Source organism: Natrix helvetica (assembly GCF_964273705.1).
Source record: "Natrix helvetica genome assembly, chromosome: 9".
Taxonomy (NCBI): domain Eukaryota; kingdom Metazoa; phylum Chordata; class Lepidosauria; order Squamata; family Natricidae; genus Natrix; species Natrix helvetica.
In genome coordinates this window covers 9,375,108-9,398,199 of record NC_138560.1, presented here as the reverse complement: position 1 = coordinate 9,398,199, position 23,092 = coordinate 9,375,108, and the positions used below count along the sequence as shown (strand labels likewise).

Genomic DNA, 23,092 nt, shown 5'->3' with positions numbered 1-23,092 from the left:
AATAGCAAATGGCGACGTTTTAAGTCCTGGCGCATGAAAACCCAGGGCTGGCTAGGAAAATCATCCTTCTCCTGTCAGTTGAAATTGCAGAGAGAGAGAAAACACACAAATATAATTTATGGCCTTTCCAGGCACGTGAGATCACCGTTAGGATTGCCACCTGATTCAATAAAATTTTAGTCGGTCGTTTCGGATCTTAAAATCAAGAATTTGTGTAAGATTTTTTTTGGGATGGTGGGGGGAGAAATGTTCCGAAGAAAAAAGAAAAAAGGGTTCTATGTTGCCGCAGAGTTTGCTTTTAGAGCTGGATTTTTCTTTCCGTAGCACGGAATTAATGGGGATTGTCAACTGCAGTTTGTAATAATATATTTATTTATTTTTGCTTTAAAGAGAGCTGTACAGAGTGCGTCTGGCTTCCCATTTCAGCCAGAAACACTTAGCAAATCAAAATGTCCTACATGTAATCTCTGTATTTACTTAGAAGTATATACCTGCAAATTCAGCAAATTTAATACAATATTTATTGTTCTTAAAATGTAATTCTAGGTTACAAATGTTTGCATGGTTACCTAGAAGTAATCTTTAAATAACATTTGTAATGGAATAAAGATGAACAGCCCATCAATTCAATATTATATATGTAACATTTCTATCTCTGAAAAAATCCCTTTGCTTCATATTACTGAATAAACACATATAGCTTCATTCCTGCCTCTAGCTCTCCTTTGAATATACCTGCATTTCTGCAATTATGGATGTGCATTGTACATGCTTGACATGTAAATGTAAAATAATTAGAGATTTGCTTTAGTGAGCTTCACCAAATTATTTTTTTTCACACCAGGAAGTCAAAAATTATTAGGAAGAATTTTAACAACTGAATCAAAGATTTTCCAACTGATCATTAGCAGTTGAAGCTTTTAACAGAAAAGAACTCTTGAGTATTGAGATACTGAAGTTTTCTGATTTCAGACATGTAAAGGTGTGACAATACTACTTCAGTTTTTGTTTTTGTTCTTAATACATTTTATTTAATTCAGCAAGACTCTCTTCCTGGTAATGGAATTAAAGCGAACATTATATAGGTAGTCCTCAATTTATGACCATTTGTTTGTTTACCATTTGAAGCTACAGCAGCACTAAAAAGTCTGTACACTTACAACCAATGCACCATCTCTGTGGTCACATGATCAAAAGTTGGGCACATATTTATGATAACTGTAGCATGTGGAATAATGTGATTGCCATTTGTGGCCTTCCTAGCCACTCCCAACAAGTGAAGTCAATGGGGAAAGTCAGATTTCCCCATTAATGACTGCATTAAAAAAAAGACAAAATTGAATGTAGCTTGCTTAACTATTGCCTTGTTTAGTGAAAGAAGTTCCAACTGGTTATAAGCTGAGGACTATCTATGCATTCCTTTTACCTGAAACAGGTATATTGAATTATACAGATTTATAGTAATAAAGAAGGAACAATTCTGTCAATTTTATGTTACTGTTACTACAAGTTGCCATAAATCCATTGTAAATAACAAATGCTTACTTATGGATTATTTTGTATATATTTAAATCAGGCCCAACGTTCAAATCATGAATCATAAATCACATTCTGATTCTGTTCTATTATTGCAAACCATTGCTATTGAACCAGGCAGCAATGTTCACAGCAATCCTAACATTTTCATTTTCTTAATGACAGACTTAACTGCCTTAAGGTTGAAAGAAAAATCTGACTGATGGGGAAAAAAGGATCAGCTACAATTTCTAACTGTCCCCCTTCAACCTTCCTTGAAACTACTGTTAACAGGTTGTCTTTGATTTTTAATAGATGAAGACTATGGTTTAATAGCTGCATGACAGACCAAGATTTTCCTGGTGCAGTTTTTTTCCTGCCTGCAGAATTGGTGACACAAAATGCTGGGCTGATGTAAGATTCTGCCTTTTGTGCACTTGTTAAAGGTTCAGGCAGACACATAGGGGAAAATCTTTTACGAAATCTAAAAGGATCTTGGACATCACTATACAATCTCATTTTGCTAGAATTGTTGAATATGATGCATAATATTCTTAGCATCTCATGCTAAGGCATAAGCTCCCTATAAGTCACAACACCTGGATTTTCACAATGCAATAAGCTGAAAACTAAACAAATCACCCCATGGCTTAGTGTGAAGTGTGAATTAAGCCACTTAATTTATGTGAATTTGCCAGAGCCTGGTTCCCCTCCCAGCCCAATAATCATAATTTTGCATTATCTGATGTCTTCCCATACATTTGTTTTTAGCCATAGCAAATCTTAGGAGTGATCAGGCTGTAAATACAGATGCACAGCGAGATATGTAGCTGTTGTTTGGCTGATATTAAGAAATATACAAAGGTTTACACCCATCTTAAACCTCCAAGTATGTGAACTGAACTTAAAATTCACATGTACAGACAAAAAGTAAATAAAAGCTCAGCTTCACATTTTAAATATGCATTTAAGCATTTCAGTGCTTGCATATTAAAAAGCATAAGCAAAGAAAAAAAATTCATTTAAAATCTCACCCGGGAATAGAAAACTTCTGAACTTTGAATTCCAATTCTGCAGTAAGCATTTCAGCTTGTGGAAAACAGCCATGTTTTACTAAGATTTGGCAGTTGGAAATAGACAGCTACCTAGGAACCTCGAAAAGGAAAGAAATTACTCCAAAATACAGCCAGCAAGCCAGCTATGAGTTAATGAGTTTTGCACTTGATTCTAGAACTCACACGAAAAAGAGGACCTTATCTAGATAAGCTGATTTGCCATCATATGTGGAATGACAGTATCACAACGAATAGTCAGAGTAGGCCATAATGCCTAGGAATGGTTATGATTGAGCCTTTCTTTGAACAGTTGATTGAATGATCCACTAAAGCTCAACCCAAATGTCTGTGTTTTGGGTTCTCTCTGATTGCCTTTCTGTAATAGTGGAAATATAGTGGCATCTAGATCACCATTGCTTTCTGAAGACTTGAAAGCCTGTAGCTAAAGCCCACAAGGATTGTAATAAATAATCCCCCAAAAGGAGCCATTTCATGCAACTTGCTTTCTTATAGAATATACTGTACGACTAAGACAGAATACCTCCTGGTATTTTCCTCTATTCCTTCTGGCTTGCAAGCATGAATTAGAAAACAAGACCTGGACTTGTACCTCTTTCCAATATTACCCTTCTAAGGAACCAGAGGAATGGGATTGGCTCAAGATCCTTACATCCCAATGAAACAGACAGTAATTGAATAAGTGGCTGTAAAGATGGTCTGTTTGCAACCCACAAACTGTCTACACTTCTTTGTCAAGCAAGGATGAAGAAATCCAAGTTGCTGGAACCTCTCCCCGATACCAAATATATTTTGGTTTCCATCTTTATGCAGTTTGTCCTTCTCAGTAGAAATCGTGTGTGTGCCTGAAGAAGGGTTCAAGAAGGAGAGGAAGACTGCTCATCTCAGTTTGCAATTAGTGTCTTCAGGGTGATGTTAAAGAGCTTCGTGGATCCAAAGATGAAGCAAAATCTCTTCGGAAGGCAACACTTGCACTGATTCATCACATTTCTCCACCTCTTCTCCCCTCTCCTTTAGTATCTTAGCAGGTGATGCCGTTAGTTTCTAGAAGAAAAAAGGTAAGCTAAGTAGAGAATATCTAGAAACATCATTTCTACTGCAGAAATCAATTCACCCACAGAGAAAACGATGTACCTAACATTCTAATATAAATACAATGCAACTGCTAAGCATCAACAGCCTGGACTGGAATGATACCACAGCTTTTCCCAAGATGTTGTCCTTAAGATATATCTATCACATTATGTTTTCCAAAATTCTTAGCTCAGAAGTTTGAGAATTCTGTAAATCTTTGTCCAAAGGATTTGGAGAAAGCCAATTTGGGTAAAACTAAATAAATATAAAACTATACAGCTTCTGTCTTTTGTTATTTTGCACTCTAAATTTCTGTAACTCATCTTCTGATGCTTAGCATCAAATGCTCTGTTAATCTAACCGCCCAGCTTCCACCAATCTAAATCTTGCATTGGCCAAACCAAGTTGCAAACTGATCCAAAGAGATCCCAGAGATCCCTCAATGCCTAATCATTTTGGGAATCCTTTCAGAAGGTGAAACCTCTGAGCATCAACAGCCTGGACTGGAATAATACATGTTTGGGTGCCTGTTAAATGGGATTTCAGATACATTCTCAGGGAAACAGGACAATACAAAATCTTCGTAGAAAAATAGTGGGCTATAAATGCTAATTAAAAACTTGGTTGTTTTCTTGCAGATGTTTCATTACTCAAATTAGGTAACATCATCACTGATGATGTGGCCAAGTTTGGGTAATGAAATGTCTGCAAGAAAACAACCAACAGAGAGCACTAAGGATCCCTCAAACTCCTATGACACAGAATAACCCACACTTATAAAAGTGCACCTTCTCCAGTATAACACTATTAAGTACACAGCCAGATAGCTGGTTTAACAAGTCTTCCTCCAGTCTGGGAGGTGACATAATTTGCCCTTTCTTGCCAGCTGACTTCTATTACACCTCTTTCAAAAGGCAGCAAGTAATGCCACCCTGACGATTTTAATGCAGAGATACGTGGAAGGAAATCATTGGTGGGATTCCTACTTGCAGGAAAGATCTCACTCATTGCTCTTCCTAATGAGGAGTGAGGCTGGGCTCAGAACTTAATTGATGGGGTGGGGGCTTTCCTGCTTTATTGGGAAACCCCCACTCACCACACAGATCAAGCAATGCTGTCCCCACTCATCCTATGAATGATTCATTGATTACCTCTTTATTCAACATTGGTGCCTGTTGCTCAAGATAAAATGAATATTCAGAGAGGTGGCCAAATGGGATTAGAAGAGGGGGGCAGGGGAAGAGAGGGAGTGGGGGGGAGAGAGAGAGGGAGTACAAATATCACAGGAGCCAAAAACAAGAAATAGGAGCTGGTCATATTCCATCAACCGGTTGCTGCTGAACTCCAGCCGATCATGCATACTGTGTAGCAAAGTTTGTGTTGGGAGACAGATGACTACATTTCAATACTGAATGGGAGAAATATGAAAAGGAACCATCTCCGCTTTGTGCTAGGAAACAGATAGCAATAGCACTTAAACTTATATACCACTTCACAGTGTTTTTACAGCCCTCCCTAAGCGGTTTACAGAGTCAGCCTCTTGCCCCCAACAATCTGGGTCCTCATTTTACCCACCTCGGAAGGAGGGAAGGCTGAGTCATCCTTGAGCCGGTGAGATTTGAAGTGCAGCTAGCAGTCAGCTGAAGTAGCCTGCAGTTACGCACTCTAACCACTGTGCCACCTCAGCTCATATGGAAGCCATGTCTTAAAGACGTGCCCTTAAAGACTAATAGCAAGGTATCCTGGTCTCCAGGTAGATGAGCTCAGAAACACAAGTGAAACACCGAGCAGAGCTTCTTACCAAAGTATCTGGGAGGACCTCGTCTGGGCAGAAGGAATACTGGCAGATCCGACAGGTCTTCCAAGCAAGAAAAGGAAGGACCAAAACAGCCACAAAGAAAATAACCAGGAAGAGCGGGGCAAAGGTCAACATTACGACTTTGGCATCTAGAGGGAGAAGAAGAAAACACCAATATCTCAGGGAAGGCTTTGCATTGAAATTTTTTTAGAAACAAGAGAAGTGGGCAGCATAAAAATGTAATATAAATGAACAAATGGAATAGGTACATTTTGCAATCAGCGTTCTCAATAGCTTTTAAGCATTCTCCAAATTGCTTTTCATCGGAGCAAGTTCCTTCCACATATATCTTCTGGACATGCATTATTATCAAACCCTAACCCTAACCTAATCCCCTTCCCATCTTCCTGCAGTAGTTTAAATCATTTGGCTTTGCTCCCTCTGGAGCAGCACTTCTTAGCCTTGACAACCTGCGTGGACTTCAACTCCCAGAATTCCCTAGTACACATCTTAAAGTTGCCACGGTTGAGAAACACTGCTCTAGAGCAAGGGTGTCAAACTCGATTTCATAAAGGGCCGCATCAGGGTTGTGTTTAACCTCGGGCTAGGCTGGGCATGGCCAGTTTGACACCACTCATGTTGGGGGTGCCTGTGGCGGCCCAAGCGCTCTGCCAGCGAAAACGGCACTCCTGAGCTACATTTTTGCTGGCAGAGGCACCGCGGGGTGGTCCTTTGCTGTTTCCAGGATGGCCCCGCAGGCCAGATCTAAGCGCCCTGTGGGCCGGATCCAGTCCCCGGACCTTGAGTTTGACACCCCTGCTCTAGAGAGTCCATGCAGTCAACAGCTTAGCAAAATCTGTAACCCCGTCCCTCCCCTTTCATCCACCTTGTTCTCACCTTCTGATTTCACGCACTGCACCTCACTGAAATTGCTGCTCCTGTTGATCACGTGCACGTAGGTCTGAGCTTTGACACAATATTCAGTTCCAGGCTCCATCGTTTTCAGATGCACAGTGGTGGTGCTTTCTTTCACCACTTTGCGGTGAACCTAGGTGTGTAAAACACGATGTCAGCATTCCAAATATCATGCAGAATTAAATCAGAGTCCAAGGCAGAGCTATCCTTAAAGTTCCAATTTAATAAGAGAGACATGTTGGCACAAACTGTGGAATCCCAAATCCAAAAGCTTCCTGGGATTCCACCCAGTTGAAAGTTCATGATCTTATCCCCACACCCATAAATCCATCGCATGGTCCAATCTTCTTCGGCCACGCTGGCATCTTCACCCATTTAGTTCCAGTCAGGTGCAAAGGTGCAGAGACAAAAGAAGACCTTGGGCTTCTAGAAAAGAATGACAACAACACATTCCACAATTCTACTCCTTTCTATTCCCCCTCCCAATTACTACACTAATGAAACAGCATAATGAAATAATAGGGAGTGTGGCAGGCCAAAGATCCTAAAAAGGAATATAACTGCAGGCCTGACACATGGAATGAAAAACAAATATAGGCTGAAGGGAATTTGCACGTGTTAGGCGAAAATAATATGCTTAACTAGATTGGTTTGCCCTTCTCCGGACTTCTGTTGCTAAACAAGAAAAACAATTGCAGTGGTTTTTTTTTTTTTTTTGCATAATGCCTCCAAAATCCAAAGGAAAGCAAATGGCTTTGCGTGTCGGGTTTTCACACATTGACATGTTGTTATACACAAGTGGTCCTCAAGTTATAACCATGCATTTAGGGACTGTTCCAACTTACGATGACATTGATAAAAGGGATTTCGGACCGTTTTTCACACTTACGACCGTTGCAGCTTCCCCATGGTCACATGATCAAAATGTGGATATTTGGCAACCGGCATGTATTTATGATGGTCGCAGTGTCCCAGGGTCATGTGATCACTTTTTGCAAGCTTCTGTCCAGCAGTCAATGGAGAAGCCTTACTGTTGTGGCCTGCCAGCGGCCAGCGCAGCTGGCAGCAGATTCGGACAGTGAGGAGGTTGGGGAGGAACATGGGCCAGTCCGGGAGTCTGGAGAAGGCTCTGATGAGGGCTCTGTGTCAGAGGCAGAGAGAGGGCCAGAGCCGTATGCCAGTTATCAGCTGCCTTTGGAGTCGGACATCAGTGAGGCAGACGAACAGCTGGAGCCTGTTCCCAGTGTGTGCATGCGCAGAGTTGCCAGATGAAGGGAACAGCTAAAGAACAGGGTCGACTTGGGGGTAAGGCCACAGGTGGACGATGAATGGCCCCTCCCAGAGGAAATAAAAGAGGAGTGAAAAGGGAGTGGAGTTTGTAGGAGATAATTAGTTCGCTTAATTTGTTTGTGACTCTCCGAGACTCCTTGCCAAGTTTTGCAAATATCGGCCTGGCAGCTCTCCAAGCCAGAGAAGGTCTGAGACTGTAAATCCTCCCTCGAAAGACTTTGCTGGATGGGAATGAGCAGAATTCACAGTCAATTAATAAAAGGAGTTTGCTTCATGCTCTTGGGAGGCCTAGATCAGAACAGCCAGATTCACTTAACAATCATATTACTGACTTAACAACTGCAGTGATTCGCTTAGCAATTGTGGCTAGGAAGGTCTAAAACAGGGCAAAACTCACTTAATAACTGCCTTGCTTAGCCACAGAAATTTTGGGCTCAACTGTGGTCGTAAGTCAAAGACTATATATTTTGAGTATGAGATTTAACTTCGAGGTTTAGAGCAGTAACAAGAAGTGAGGAAAGTACACATTGGAATTTTTGTAGGCAAATTCAGGTTACCCAACTGCTACATGTCTCTTGGGTCTGATAGCCATTTAAGCAGCTCGGGGAAGTTAAATCATTCTGTGCTGCAATATACTGCTTTATTGATTTGCAATTTGCAATCAGTACAACGGTTAAAAGAAAGAACGGGTGAAGAGGGAAACCCAAGTATCACAAAGGAACGACAGAGAAAAACACAAAAAGAACAAGCCTAAACCATGCACGAAAAGTGCAGCCTATCAAAAAATGTTTTAGCCCCTGCCTCTAATTTTGATGGCTCTCCCGCCCAATCAAACCATTTCTTTCTGGTCCAACATTACAAGCAGCATCAAGTAGCTGGTTCTAGTATCTCTCCAAATCTCTTAAAATTCTCCAGACCTCGGATTCTTTGGGGCATTGTTGTAAGTAATATTTTTCAGTGCTGTTGTAAGTTTAAACAGTCAACTAAATGACCTGTCGTTAAGTTGAGGACTACCTACCGTATAATGGGCAGAGAAAGGCGGCTCAAAAGAGATTTCCCCCACCACCACCGCTGTAAAGGAGACGGTGAGAAATTCTAACTTTCAAGCTTCTGTTAATGTAGCCTTCCAATGAAATCGAATTAGTTCAGCCGGTTGTTTTTCCTGTCTGGTCTACCTGAGAAGGCTGGCAATAGGTGAATACACTCATGGTCCCAAACAAGATAGTTGAATTGCCACATGCAGGAACCAAAATGATCCCATGTTTGTGCAAGCAGCAGTATATGACTGGAAATCTCAAAGAAAGGCAGATGAGTCACAGCCGTGCATTCAGAGTTTCAGTCAAAGCTCAGGGCGGCGTAATGATTCAACCTTGCCTAGTAAAGAAACTGTGTTTCAATCCATCTAAATCAAGGGTGTGAAACTCAAGTTGTCATGGTGGCATCATGTGACATATCGACTCCCCCCCTTTGCTAAACTGGGCATGACCAGCGTGTGATGCATCCAGCCCATGGGCCAGGTGTTTGACAGCCCTGATCTAAATGAACAATTGCAGATCAGAAGCAAGATCAGAACTTACTTTAGATTCTGGGCCTTTCTTCCAGTAAAATATCCAGAAGTCAAAGAAAGGTCCCAGGTGTTCTAATTCTGCTAGCAAGTGATATCCATCAGTGGTGACGGTCAACATTGGCGGAATGAGGGATGCTGTAAAAAAAGAAAAAGGGGATTCACATATTCAATAACCCGTTTCCCTAAAAATAAGACCTCCCCGGATAATAAGCCCAATCGGGCTTTTGAGCGCATGCGCTAAAATAAGCCCTCCCCCGAAAATAAGCAATAAGCCCTCCCCCGAAAATAAGCCCTCCCTGAAAATATTGCAACACAGCCATGAGGTGAACATATTGTATTATTGTATTGTATTGTATTGCTTAGCGCCTCCTGCATCTCAAAAATAATAAGACCTCCCCGAAAATAAGGCAAAATGCTTATTTTGGGGGTGGAGGTGTCAAAAGAAAATAAGACCCTGTCTTATTATCGGGGAAACATAGTAGGTGGAAAAAGGGAAGGGTTGGAGGCGGGACAAAAAATGCTCAGAACTCTTGGGTCCAAGAATGGATTCTTGAAGAAGGGCTGTACCACTGTCTCCTTCAAGGGGGGCGTGATTTGCCACCACGTGGACCTGACCGTGTGACTCTGACCAATCAGGAAGGACCTAAATAGGCAGTTGGGTCTTGTGTTGGTATACTTTACAGCAGGTATCATCAGCTCAACATTGCTGAGCCGCAGTGGCACAGTAGTTAGACTGCAGGCTACTTCTGCTGATCACTGGCTGCCAGCAGTTCGAATCTCACCAGGCTCAAGGTTGACTCAGGCTTCCATCCTTCCGAGGTGGGTAAAATGAGGACCCAGATTGTTGGGGGCAATAGGCTGACTCTGTAAACCGCTTAGGAGGGGCTGTAAAAGCACTGTGAAGCGGTATATAAGTTTAAGTGCTATTGCGACTATGAGGGCATCCCCTGGTTTCAGAAACGATACCCTATTAAATGAATATTTAGAAAAGCTTCAAAATTACAGACATCTTGCAGTTGTCCAAATCTAATGAGATTTGGAGAAGGGTTGGTTTTACTTGGGAAGTTATTTAAGGTTTTGGTTTTTTTTTTAGATACTAGGCTACTGGACATCTGATAAGATGCCTGACCCCCCAAAAGTCACCATCCTGTCTTAAAGGAAGTAAGAAGGTAGGTAAGTAAGTACGTAAGTAAATAAGTAAGTAAGTAAATCAAAGACAAGAATCTATCAGGAGTAACTCCAGCCCTTCATCAGAGGACACCTCGCAATTTAAAGACAGTGTGCTGAATTTTTTAAAGCAGGATCCCCTAATTGCATTCCTGAGACAAGCATCTTTTGTGTATCCTCTATTACTCCTGACCTATTCCTGATTTTTTTTTTGTTAGAAAACCCTTAGGGCTAAAGTGTGGTAGAAGCTGAGTTCTATCATTAAAGCCAGCAATCTTGCTTGGACCTGGGTTGTTTGAATGTCGTATTTGCCCCCAGGTGCCTTCTGTAGTAATAAATAATCTGTTACTTGTGCTCTGGTTCTAACAAGACAAGATAACTGCAATGGCACTTTATGCTGAATAGATGTAGCAACCTCTTGTGGCCCACTTCCTTCCCCTATGGCTAATATTAGCCTTTTCCTCTTTCCATTCAGTGAATGGAGTCTTAAAATGCTTTATTTCAAATAGAATAGAATAGAATAGAATAGAATAGCATAGCAGAGTCGGAAGGGACCTTGGAGGTCTTCTAGTCCAACCCTCTGCTTAGGCAGGAAACCCTATACCACTTCAGACAAATGGCTATCCAACATCTTAAAAACTTCCAGTGTTGGAGCATTCACAACATCTGGAGACAAGTTGTTCCACTGATTAATTGTTCTAACTGTCAGGAAATTTCTCCTCAGTTCTAAATTGCTTCTCTCCTTGATTAGTTTCCACCCATTGCTTCTTGTCCTGCCCTCAGGTGCTTTGGAGAATAGCTTGACTCCCTCTTCTTTGTGGCAACCCCTGAGATATTGGAAGACTGCTATCATGTCTCCTCTAGTCCTTCTTTTCATCAGACTAGACATACCCAGTTCCAGCAACCATTCATCGTATGTTTTAGCCTCCAGTCCCCTAATCATCTTTGTTGCTCTTCTCTGCAATCTTTCTAGAGTCTCCACATCTTTTTTACATTGTGGCGACCAAAACTTAACGCAGTATTCCACGGCATTATAAATTTATATATTTCAGCTGCCTTTTCTTTAAATAGAGACTTTGTGCTGACTTAACGTTTCTGATTTATTGCTCCCAAGCACTCTGGATGGTGGCTTTAAAAGGCTTACTTCCCACTGAGGAAGGCTGAATCACCACCTCAAGGCCTCATTTCCAGTCAGAAATGCTGCCACAAAATCCTGCCCCACCCAATGCAGGTGCTTTAAAGAGTTGCTAGGCCTCGATCACAACAAAACAAGGTTCAAGATTGGGCTCATCCAGACAGGTGCTGGGATTGTAAGATTTGCTAATGGGGGACCCAGACTTACTTGTGACACGGTTGAAGAAGCCGTTGAGTGTGGCCCAGGGGGAGACCTGTGTCCCCGTAGATGCTCTAATACGTAGATTATATAGCACAGTAGCTGATATGTCTTCAGTGATATCACACTGAGTAAGACTAACATCTGTGCATTCTGCAGTGGGAATCCACCTGTCACTGGCATAGTCTCTCTCGAATTCCCTAGATATTGTTAGGAAAAATAAAACAAACAATGCCAGTTTCTATACAGAGAACATCGGACCTTCCTCAAATTGCCTCAGGGGGAAACAAAAAGAACCTGGGTCATTTGATTCAATGGCATATAAATATAATAAATAAAATAGCAAGGGCCAGCTCATAAGCAACGTGATTTCCTTGGTAGCCTATTTGTAACTGCAATTGCAGCTCTGAGGTTAGGTATCCCCGGATGTATGTAAAGTTCAAAAATGGACAGATCAACTGATGTGTCTCGTATGCAGCCTACCAATGAGATCTGATTCAAAATCTTTTAACCTTTTAACAATCTTTAGGCTGCTAGAATATCTAAGCCCTAGTAGACAAAGATGACTCAGAGTATGCTGGAAATAATCTGAATTTGAATTTATTAGATTTGTTAGCCGCTCCCTCTCCACGAAGGGACTCGGGGATAAGTATAGTAACTCATTTCCTGAGCCTAAGGATAGAGCAGGAGTGTCAAACTCAAGGGCTGCAGGCTGGATCAGGCCGTAGGCCGGATTTGGCCCGCAGGGTGCTTAGATCTAGCCCACAGGGCTACCCTGGAAACAGCAAAGCACCGGTCTGTGGTGCCTCTGCCAGCAAAAATGGAGCTTGGGAGAGCTGCATGCGCCCCCCTCTCCCCCACTGGGCTCCGTTTTCACTGGCAGAGGGCTAGCAAAACAAACTAAAAATAAAAAAAAAACGAGAAATGCTTCCCCTTTTGCATTTGAGCATGCAAGAAGGGACAGGAAAGGAGAAAGGGAAAGAGGAAAGAGAAAAAGATGGGAAGAGAGTAAGGAAGGAAAAATAATGAAAGAGGGGAAGGGAGAAGAAAGGAGAATGAAGAGGGAAGGAAAAAGAAGAAAAGGGAGGAAGGAAGGAAGGGAGGAAGGAAGGATATCATAATGAGAGTGAGGGAGAGTCTGAGGAAAGTCCTGCCTTAGCACTTGGCCACCACAGGTGCCCTCAACATGTGATGTCAAGCTGGCCACGCCCACCCTAGCCACCCCCTCCCCGAGGTAAAACACAACCCTGATATGGCCCTCAATGAAATTGAGTTTGACACCCCTGGGATAGAGCTTTCAGTCTCTCTCTTGTAACTGGCTCCCATTGGTGGATCTAATGGAAGTAAAAGAAGGTTGTGGCTCTCCAGATGTTAGTTTTTAAAAAAATGTTTTTACTTGTGAACCACCCATAGTTATTGAGTCCGGCAGCGTACAAATTTAACAAATGAATAAATGTAGCTGAATTACAATTCCAAATTTCTCACTATTGGTTAATGTTGCCTAGAGCTATTGGAAACGCTCATTTTATCACCTCTGGAAGACCACAAAGTTTGTACCCTTCAGCTAAAAGTTATTTTACTTCTATTTGTATTGTTATTGTTTTATAAAGATGCCTAAAGTTTAATTCTTCGATATACTCGTCTACCCAAGTCATAGATCATGGTTTATAATTTTCAAAAGCCAGATTCTCACACATTAAGCTAATGTTAAATTGTATAGAGTCAGTTTAGTTTTGTGGTTAAGGTACCAGGAGAGAAAGTGGGAGACTCTGAGTTCCAGTCCTGCCTTAGCCATCAAAGCGGGCTGAGTGACTTTGGGTCAGTCACTCTCAACCAACTCACCTCGCAGGGTTATTGTTGTAGTAAAAACAGGAGGAAGGTGTTTTGGATATGTTTCACCATCCTGAGTTACTTGTAAAAATTAATAGCGGGATATGGATGAATAAATAAATGAAACATCATTTTCGCATAATGTGTGTTTATACATAACAATGTGTGTTCAAAGCAGCCTTTCTAATTTGTCTCTTTTTCTATAGTTGCTTCTCATCCTCTCCCTTCTCTCCTTCAATATATTTTCCCACTTTTCTGGCTGCGATTGATTGATTTATTTGTAAAATTTACTGGCCGTCCATCTTACTACTGAGTAACTCTGGGCAGCTTATAATCTTTAAAAAATAAAAACTGTACAAAACCTAAAAGACATAAATAAAATACTGTAAAGATCCAATTACTGAGGCCCAAATTAAAAGACAGGGAGGGACGGAGGAGGATGAGAAGGAGGGGAGGTGGGATCCATTAATAATCTATCAAGCCACTCCAATGTGAAATCTTTCCATTGGAGCCCCAAGCTAACTGGGAGAGCCAGATCTTTAGGCTCTTATGGAAGGTCAGGAGGGTTGGAGTTGCCCTGGGGGAGGGGGAGATGTTCCAAAGGGCAGGTGCAACGGCAGAGAAGGCTCTTCTCCTGGACCCCGCCAGCTGGAATACTGTGGCTGATGGGGCCCGCGGCATGCCTCCTCTGCCAGCACAGGTGGGACGGGCCAATCCAATGGGATGAGACAATCCCTCAAGTAATTTGGACATGTGCCATGAAGGGCTTAGATGCCTGAGATGTTAAATTCAAAGAGAATTCATTTTGCCCTACAGATGTTATTGACAAAAATCCAATCCACCAACCCTCCTTGCCCTGGAGCAAAGAAGAGCTGTTGTTGAGGACATAGCAACATTCCTTCAAGAACGAAAAGAAAGCATTGCTTTGGATGGCCTCCTGGAGATGATGATCTACCTGTGGCTTTCACCTGTCCCATGGTCGCTGTGCTTGTTCATGTCACAGAGAAAGGAGAACGTAAAGACTATAGTTGAATCTCCCTTCTTGATAAAAGCATTTCTCCCCCCCCCCCGCACATCTGTATTACAATGTGATGAAGCCCAAACGCATGTAAACCTGGCAGGGGATACTAGTCCAACCACGCATGGGTTAATTTGTTGCAATACTATTGCATGCCTAGCTTGCCTATACACGCAACAGAATGCCACAGCAAAGTTTTAAGGCGGGAAAAGAGATTTCGTCACTCCAGATAGAACATTCGAAATGCTAGTCTTAAATTCCTTGGGAGTAGAAAACAAGGTTAGCAGATGGGGATCTGGTTTAGAATTTTCTCCCAATGTGGATGGAAACTAGTCAAGGAGTGAAGCAACTTAGACCTTAGTAGAAATTTCCTGCCAGTGAGAACAATTAATCAGTGGAACGATTTGTGGGAAGTTGTGGGTACTCCATCACTGGAAGCTTTTAAGAAGAGATTGGACAATTATTTGTCTGAAATGGTATAGGGTTTTCTGCTTGAGCAGGGGGTTGGACTAGAAGACCTCCAAGGTCCCTTCCAATTCTGTTATTCTGTAGCATTTTCTCCCAATGTTTCTCTAATTGCAGTTTGATTTCTTAAGTAGAGTAAAGTAGAGTAGAGTAGAGTAGAGTACAGTAGAGTAAATTGGAAAGGACCTTGGAGGTATTCTAGTCCAACTCCCTGCTTAAACAGGAATCCCTATACCATTTCAGACCAATGTTTGTCCAAGCTCTTCTCAAAAACTTCCAGTGTTGGAACATTCACAACTTCTGGAAGCAAGTTGTTCCACTGATTAATCATTGTAAAAAAATGTAAAGAAAAGGGCATCACTCTCTAGTAGTCCAAAGTGATCATGTTTTGGGAGATTTCTCTAGTTTATATTTTTGCATTTGTATCCTGATTAGGAGGAATTTGGGAGCTCAACTTTTGGAACAAGTAAACCCATCCTCCATGCACAAACCAAGATGCTTCGAATCTTATCTAAAATTTGCCTTGCGGTTTCCAAGATGATTTCTTTGTTCAAAAAGGCTCCTATTTTCCTACCTAATTGTCAGGGTGCTTGAGAATTCCTTTCAAATTTCTCTCAGTGGACTTTTCTGAACTTATTGCATGGGTGGAAATGACAGAGGATGCGACTGGCGGTTTTGTGCTGTTGTGTTGACACATATTTCCATCTTTCCTAGCTGCCTGTCCTTCCTACCCCAGAAATGCCTAATGGAAAAACATTATCTCACCTTGGCAGCCTTTCTAGTAAGAAAGCGTACTGAATCAGATTAAAGGCTTAACCAGTCAACTTCCCCCCACCCCAACAATGGGGCAGTTCAATAACTATGGAAAAGTAAAGTAAAATAAAAACTGTCGCCTAGGGCTTCTTAAAAATATAGATAGAAGACAAAATTAAGGTCAGCATTATGTGATCAAGGGGCAAAATGGGATTGACAAACCATTTGGGTGCTGTAACTGTCAACGAAGAAGAGGCCTCAGTTTACCTTCCTTTAAAAAAAATGGTGGCCCTCAACCACATTTCATGGAACCAAATTTCATTGATCAACTTGGCACCATTGAGGCATTTCTTTTTATTTCTCTTGAATGTCCTACTAGGCATTCATCTGCTATGAGTACAAGACAAAATGGAGAACACTTCACCCTGTTCCCGTTCTTCATAGCATACATCACTTCATAAACCTCTGTGGTGCCCCTCCTCATTACTACTTAACTATTGCATTGAGTATAGCAAATAATTACAGCTTTCCTTCATCTTGTAATCTTGATTTGTGGGATTGTAACATCTACTATTCGCAGCTGGTATGATCAGTCGTATCTTAGTCCAACGTATTTGGTTGGTATAAGATGAAGATGTTTAGGAGAGCATATTTAGTTCAGTCATGCTGAGCTGTCTTTAGGCAACAAGTATTCAAGATGAAAGAACTTACCCTTGAACTTCGGCCGAGTATTTTACAATCTCGCCAGGCACAATCTCTGGAACTGGGCTCCAAATGAGAAAGTGTTTCATATTGGTGGACAGAATTGTAATATTCTGAGGGGGTGCTAGTAACGCAGCTTTATGAAGGGATCATCAAAATGACATATAAAGAGAGAAAAACAGAAATTACCTCACAGATTAGAGACACTGAGGTTATTATTAGGAAATCACATCCCATCCTTTATTACTGAATAATCAATTACCAGATGTAGGTGTACGGGTAGTCCTTGACTTACAATTACAATTGAGCCCTAAATTTTAAGTTGCTAAGTAATAATAATAAGTTTGAATTTATTAGCCGCTCCCTTTCCAAGTAGGACTCGGGGCGGCGTACAATGGGGCATATAAAACACAGAAAATATATAAAACACATAGGCGTACATACAGAACATACATACAGATACACAAACACGGACTCGGAGGAGGTAAACAATTTACATCATATAGACAGTTAAAAGACCCGCATTAAAATACCCCAATTGTAAAAACCCGATATAAAATTAAGATTTAACGTTTAAAATACAATTTAAAAACAGTTAGGAGGAATAAGAATAATTACGATTGAGCCAGGCCAGATAATTGAAAGAGGTGGGTCTTCAGCTGTACACGGAAGGAGCGGAGATCGGAAGTAATCCTGATGTCACGGGGGAGGTCATTCCACAGGGCTGAAACTGTTTCCACAAGTGAAACAGTTAAGTGAATTTTGCCCCATTTTACGACTTCCCTTGCCACGGTTGTTAAGTGAACCACTGCAGGTGTTAATCACACGGTTTTTAAGGGAATCCGGCTTCCCAATTAACTTTGCTCGTCAGAAAGTTGCAAAAGATGATCACATGACCCTTGGACATTACAATCGCCATAAATATGGATCAATTGCCAAGCATCTGAATTTTGATCATGTGACCATGGGGATACCACAATGGTCATAAGTGTAAAAAATGGTTGTAAGTCACATTTTTCAGTGCCATTGTAATTTTATACAATCACTAACAGCTCTGAAGAGCTTAGTTAAGGTTAAAGACTATGCTGACTTAACTAGAAGTGAGAACCATGGGACTTAGTGGCGTTTACTTAACAGATATGCCCCAAATTATGCTTTTAATAGAACTCAAATTAAATGGTGTGCAATTTAGTATTTGTTTCACAAGATGCAGGTTAGAAAAAAGAGCTTTATCAGGTATTTAGCATTTGTTTTACAAGATGCAGGTTAGAAAAAGTGTCTTATCAGATCTTGTACATTACTTAAGAATGAGGAAGACTTTGCGCCAATTCATTTTTCTTTAAACCTATAAATATGTGTTTGTCCATAATTCAAATATTTGCTTTCAAGTTGTATTCCTGCTGTGAGAATTTTACGTTTTCTCAGCACACATTTTACACGCTCCTGTCTTTAGAGATCCATCTCTTTTACATTCACTCAAGATGGCAGCTCTGTAGTGTATGAGTGTATTCTTCTGAAGACAGCGGCTATATTCAAACATTGTATTAAATCAGAGTTAATGCAGTATAACTATAGATTGTTTATATCCTTTATGTTGCCTTAGCCAATTAGAATGGGGTTGCAAATCAGAGTGTTTCTGTTGGATCGCGCGGAACGGTAGTGGTAGCGACGGGAGGCTCCGCCCATCTGCCCAGGCGCTTCTATGCATGCGCAGAAATGTTGCGCACATGTGCAAGTGCACGTGAACTGGTAGTAAAAAAAAAGAAAAGAAACCCACCCGTTGCAAATGTGTATCATAGTTTGCTCCCGAAGATTCTTACTGTTTGTGATGTGTGCTAATCACTGGTAATATTCTGTTGTAGGACTAGCATATCTTAAGTTGCCAAAGCTGAATGACCACTTGGTAGTGCCAAAGGAAGTACCATAGTTTTTTGCTGCCACCTAATCACTGAGCACATAGTCGCAGTCCTGATGATGGCGATGCCTACCTTGCTCTCCATAATGGTGACCACTTAGCTATTCCCCACCCCCCAAAAAATAAAGAAAACATGTTTGCAAACAGAGGGTCCATATTTGCAAAACATTCACATATGCCATTCAATTCATCAATTACATTTCTCGACTTTCTTTGAAGAGAGGGGATAACCAAATCAGATCTCCGGTACAGAAATAACCCAAATGGTTATTTCTGGTTCCAAGATGCTACTCTATAGCAATTGATTAATTCACAAACTCTGAACATTTCAGTCCCAACACAACTCAAGGACAATAATTTGGGGTAGGTAATCCTGTAGTCTAATTGTCTGTGTATCTGAATCTATGAGTGCACATTATATTTATTTATTTAAGGTGGTTAACAGAGGTAGTTACCTTATTGAAACCATTCTTATTCAGGACATAGGAAATTGCCCCAATCATACCTTCTTTCTTTCTTTCTTTCTTTCTTTCTTTCTTTCTTTCTTTCTTTCTTTCTTTCTTTCTTTCTTTCTTTCTTTTCTTTCTTTCTCTTTCTCTCTCTCTTTCTCTCTCTTTCTTTCTTGTTCTTATCCAGGACCTATGAAATTACCTTATTCAAGCCCAATCAAGGTTGACAATATAATCTATCTATGCTAATGCTGGCAACTGTAGGAATAATCTGAAATATTCTAACTATGAAGCATAAAAGCAAAATAATATACCTTATCAAACACTGGCTGGGTCCAGTTTTTTTCAATCTTCAAAAGCCATAGCAAAAACATCTTAGCCAGATTCATGCTGTGCCTTCCTCCTCAACCAATAGACCCTTCAGATGGTTTCCATGGCTTAGTCATCTGGGCTACTGCAATGCACTCTACATGGGGCTGTCCTTGAAGACCATCCAGAATCTACAGTGGATTCATGAATGGAGCAGCAAGAGCACTAATAGGCACATTTTGGTCTGTCCAAGTGTCATTATTGCTACACAAGCTGCATTGTTGGCCAGTTGGCTTCTGGGTGCAGTTCAAGATCCTGGTTGTCACCTATAAAGCCCTTTATGGTATAAGCCATGGTTAATTGTGGGACTATCTATTTCCAAGTTTATGCCCACCTGAGTTTGGACAGACTGAACATGCTTCAGATTAAAAATTGTCATCTTGTCTGACTGGGAAAGCATGCCTTCTCTGTCACTTCCCCTGCCTTCTGGAACAACAATAATCTCACTTCCATATTTGTGATGGAACACTGTGTTTGGAAGCAGCAGGATGCTCTCATTTAGGAGACTAGAAGTCACTGACCAAGTTGGCCTGAATAATAGGTCTGGAATGATATCAGAAGCGAACTGTTCCCAGACTTAGCCATGTATGCCAAAGGCTCAGACTGACCCTGGTATAAGCAGACTTATACACCACTTTACACTGCTTTTACAACCCCCTCTATGCAGTTTACAGAGTCAACATATTGTCCCCAACAATAATTTGGGGCCCTCATTTTACCCACCTCAGAATGAAGGCTGGGTCAACCTTGAAATTAGGAAGAAATAGATGGCTGACAGAGGAAGCACACTTCTCAGTTCAAAAAAAGGGCAACACAGTGGTATTTGCAGTTTCTGATTGTCGATATTCTTCTTATTGCCAAGAATGTCTTACCATCTATGGGTAGTCTTTGATTTATGACTATAATCAGGACTGGAATTTCCATTGCTAAGATGGTTGTTAAGTGATTTTACAATCTTTTTTTGCCATAGTTGTTAAATGAATCATTGCAGTTTCTGGGAATTGTGTGGGTTAGGGTTAGATTTATTTAAATTTTATTTTATTTATTTTATTTGTTTATTATTTTTTATTTATTTTATTTATTTATTTATTTATTTATTTGTTTGTTTATTTATTTAATTTATTTATTTATTTTATTTATTTTATTTTATTTTTATACCACTTACCTCCCCTATAAGGTGACTTTGGGTGGCTTATAGATTATAAAGGACAAATGGAAAATTAATTAAAATATGCATATTAAAATATTAAAACTGTACAAAAACCAGGATTTGGACAGCACAGGGACGAGGTCTTATTACCCTGTCAACCACCTCCAGTGGTGAGCACCTCTGTCAGGGCCCTAGATCAATCAGCAAAGCCAAGTTTTAATACCCTTCCAGAAAAACAAAAGGATGGAAACAGTTCTCCAATGGTAAAGTGTTCCATCAGAATGGGGCCATAATAGATGCTGCAAACATTGTAAATACATGCCAGTTGCCAAGCACTCAAATTTTGATCATGTGACCATGGGGATGCCACAATAGCCATTAGTGCAAGTGCAAGGCAACATTCTAGAAGATAGTCTTAAGATACAGAAGGATCTTGACAAACTTGAACATTGGGCACTAATAAAATGAAATTCAATGGTGAAAAGAGTAAGGTTCTACATTTAGGCAAGAAAAACAAAATGCACAGGTACAGTATAGGTGGTACCTTGCTAAATGGTAGTAATTGTGAGCGATTTTGGAGTCCTAGTGGACAACCACTTAAATATGAGCCAGCTGTGTTAAGCAGCTGCCAAAAAAGCCAACGCAGTTCTAGGCTACATAAAAAGAGCTACATAAACAAGATCATGTGAAGTGTTAATACCAGTTTATGCCTTGGTAAGGCCACACTTGGAATATTGCATCCAGTTTTGGTCACCACAATGTAGAAAAGATGTGGAGATATATATGAAGTATATATGAAGGAAAACTCATGATTTTTCTCCTTAGCTGTCGGCAGAGTAGTCTAGATTTAAACACGCCTAGCATAAACCTGCTGAAATTAATACAGTGCACATTTATCACTCTATCAATTTATCAATTTATACTGATATACCGTTCTTTTTTTTAAACCAATGCCCAACTGTCAATTCTACTTGAGCGATGGGTTAAAAATACCTGTTTTTAAATATTAAAGAGATTCTCAGTTTTACACAGTAATGTTGCCCAAAGAGTTTCATATTACAAACGAGCCTCAACAAAATGATTTCCCGCTTCCCTGAATCCAGTTGCTGGAAAAAAAACCCCACATCTGGTTAAGAAAGCTGGATCGACATTGTCTGTTCTTCGTATCCGGTTTCTACCAAACTGAGCTACAGAAGGGTCTGTTGAACTTTTGCAAATCCGGTCGAAAATAACTCTGCCTTCTTTGGCTTTATATCCATACTCCTATAGCCATACTCCTAGGAATATTGCTTTTATTTATTCACTTTGCTTTAAGGGCCTGCCCGAATTGGGGGTATCACCATCTTACCTGAAGCGAACAATGGCATCCAAATGAGGCAGATCATCAAGAGGAAGCATATGGCCATTTCCCTGCGGTTTAAGGTTGTTGCCAAGGTATAAACAGATCTGGCATTTTCCGCTCCTGCCTCAGGAGCAACTCCATGCTCAAAAAAGGTTGCTTGGTGTTGAATGCACGGCACCCTATGTCGATCCCACGGGGCGTCAACTGCTACTGTCAGTGTTTAGGCAGCGTCGGTGGCTTCTCCTTTTCCATGTTCCTCCGCATTGCTTGGAAAGGTGTGGCTAGAGCTAATTTGGGTTCAATAATAGGTTTGGGCAACTCCATTCTGGTATTTTCCTACAGGTTATGCAACTGACCTCGTGAGAAGAGAGGGAGGGAAGAGAACACTTGGCAATTGAGGCCTGTTGATGGTGCAATCAACAACCCGAGGGGGGAAAACTGACTTTTCCGAGTGACTTGAGTTTCTCCGGATTCTGGAGTGGAAGTTTTTATTTCCAAGGGTGTTGGGAAATGACAACCCTTTCGTATGTTTTTGTTCTGCTTTACCCAACACTCAGTAACATCTATATGGCAAGTGCCCAACATGAGGCCAACACCCTTTTCTGAATCTTAACACACATTTCTGCCAGTTTCATTCATCTTTCCCATGGCACCTTAAATACCAGGCTTAGGGGTCGAACTGCAAACCGGAGTCCAGAGTTAACCGCCTTAGGGATCTGCTCACTCCATCCGTGGCGGCCATTTTTGTATTGATTTGATTTTTATCCTGCCTTTTACTATTTTATAAGTAACTCAGGACAGCAAACCTATGCCCTATTTCCCCCCACAACAACCCTGTGAGGCGGGTTGGATTGGGCTGAGAGGAGCCAAGCCACCTGTGCCAGCTTTCATTTCTTTTTATTTGTATAACATTTGGGAAATGAGCAAATAAAAGACACAAAACAGTACAATGGGGGTGGGAAACTTTGGCTATCACCTAGAGCTAGATAAAGGGCAAAATCTGTGGGGTCAGCTTTCATTTGTAAGATGGGAGTAGAATTTATACTCGTCTAGTTTCTACTACGCCAGCCCCTTCACTGCTACACCAAACTGGCTCGCCTATAACAGCACAGGCATCCTTAGGGAAAGGAAAGGCGCCCTAAAAAATGCTATTCAAAGACGGGGCCTGTTTGGAAAAGCCATTTTTTTCTTCAGGTTAGAAGTCTCCAAACTAGGCCCCTTTAAGACGTGTGGACTTCAACTCCCAGAATTCTCCAGGGCTGGCTGGAGAATTCTGGGAGTTGAAGTCCACACGTCTTAAAGGGGCCTAGTTTGAAGGCCTCTGGGTTAGACGGAACGGGACGGCGGCAGCGACTTCAGGAGTTCCC

At 41.1% G+C, this 23,092-nt stretch overlaps 1 protein-coding gene across 1 annotated transcript; it reads right to left on the bottom strand.

The window, feature by feature from the left end:
- Nucleotides 1-349: 349 nt before the first annotated feature.
- IL20RB (interleukin 20 receptor subunit beta) lies at nucleotides 350-23,055 on the bottom strand. The gene is made up of 8 exons (XM_081962124.1): nucleotides 23,019-23,055; nucleotides 21,732-22,984; nucleotides 16,510-16,636; nucleotides 11,742-11,932; nucleotides 9,243-9,367; nucleotides 6,358-6,508; nucleotides 5,464-5,609; nucleotides 350-3,632 (listed from the first exon to the last, which is right to left on the bottom strand). Exons 2-8 carry the CDS (start codon nucleotides 21,787-21,789, stop codon nucleotides 3,504-3,506), a joined length of 927 nt encoding a protein of 308 aa, XP_081818250.1. The 5' UTR covers nucleotides 21,790-22,984; nucleotides 23,019-23,055; the 3' UTR covers nucleotides 350-3,503.
- Between the last annotated feature and the right edge of the window lie 37 nt (nucleotides 23,056-23,092).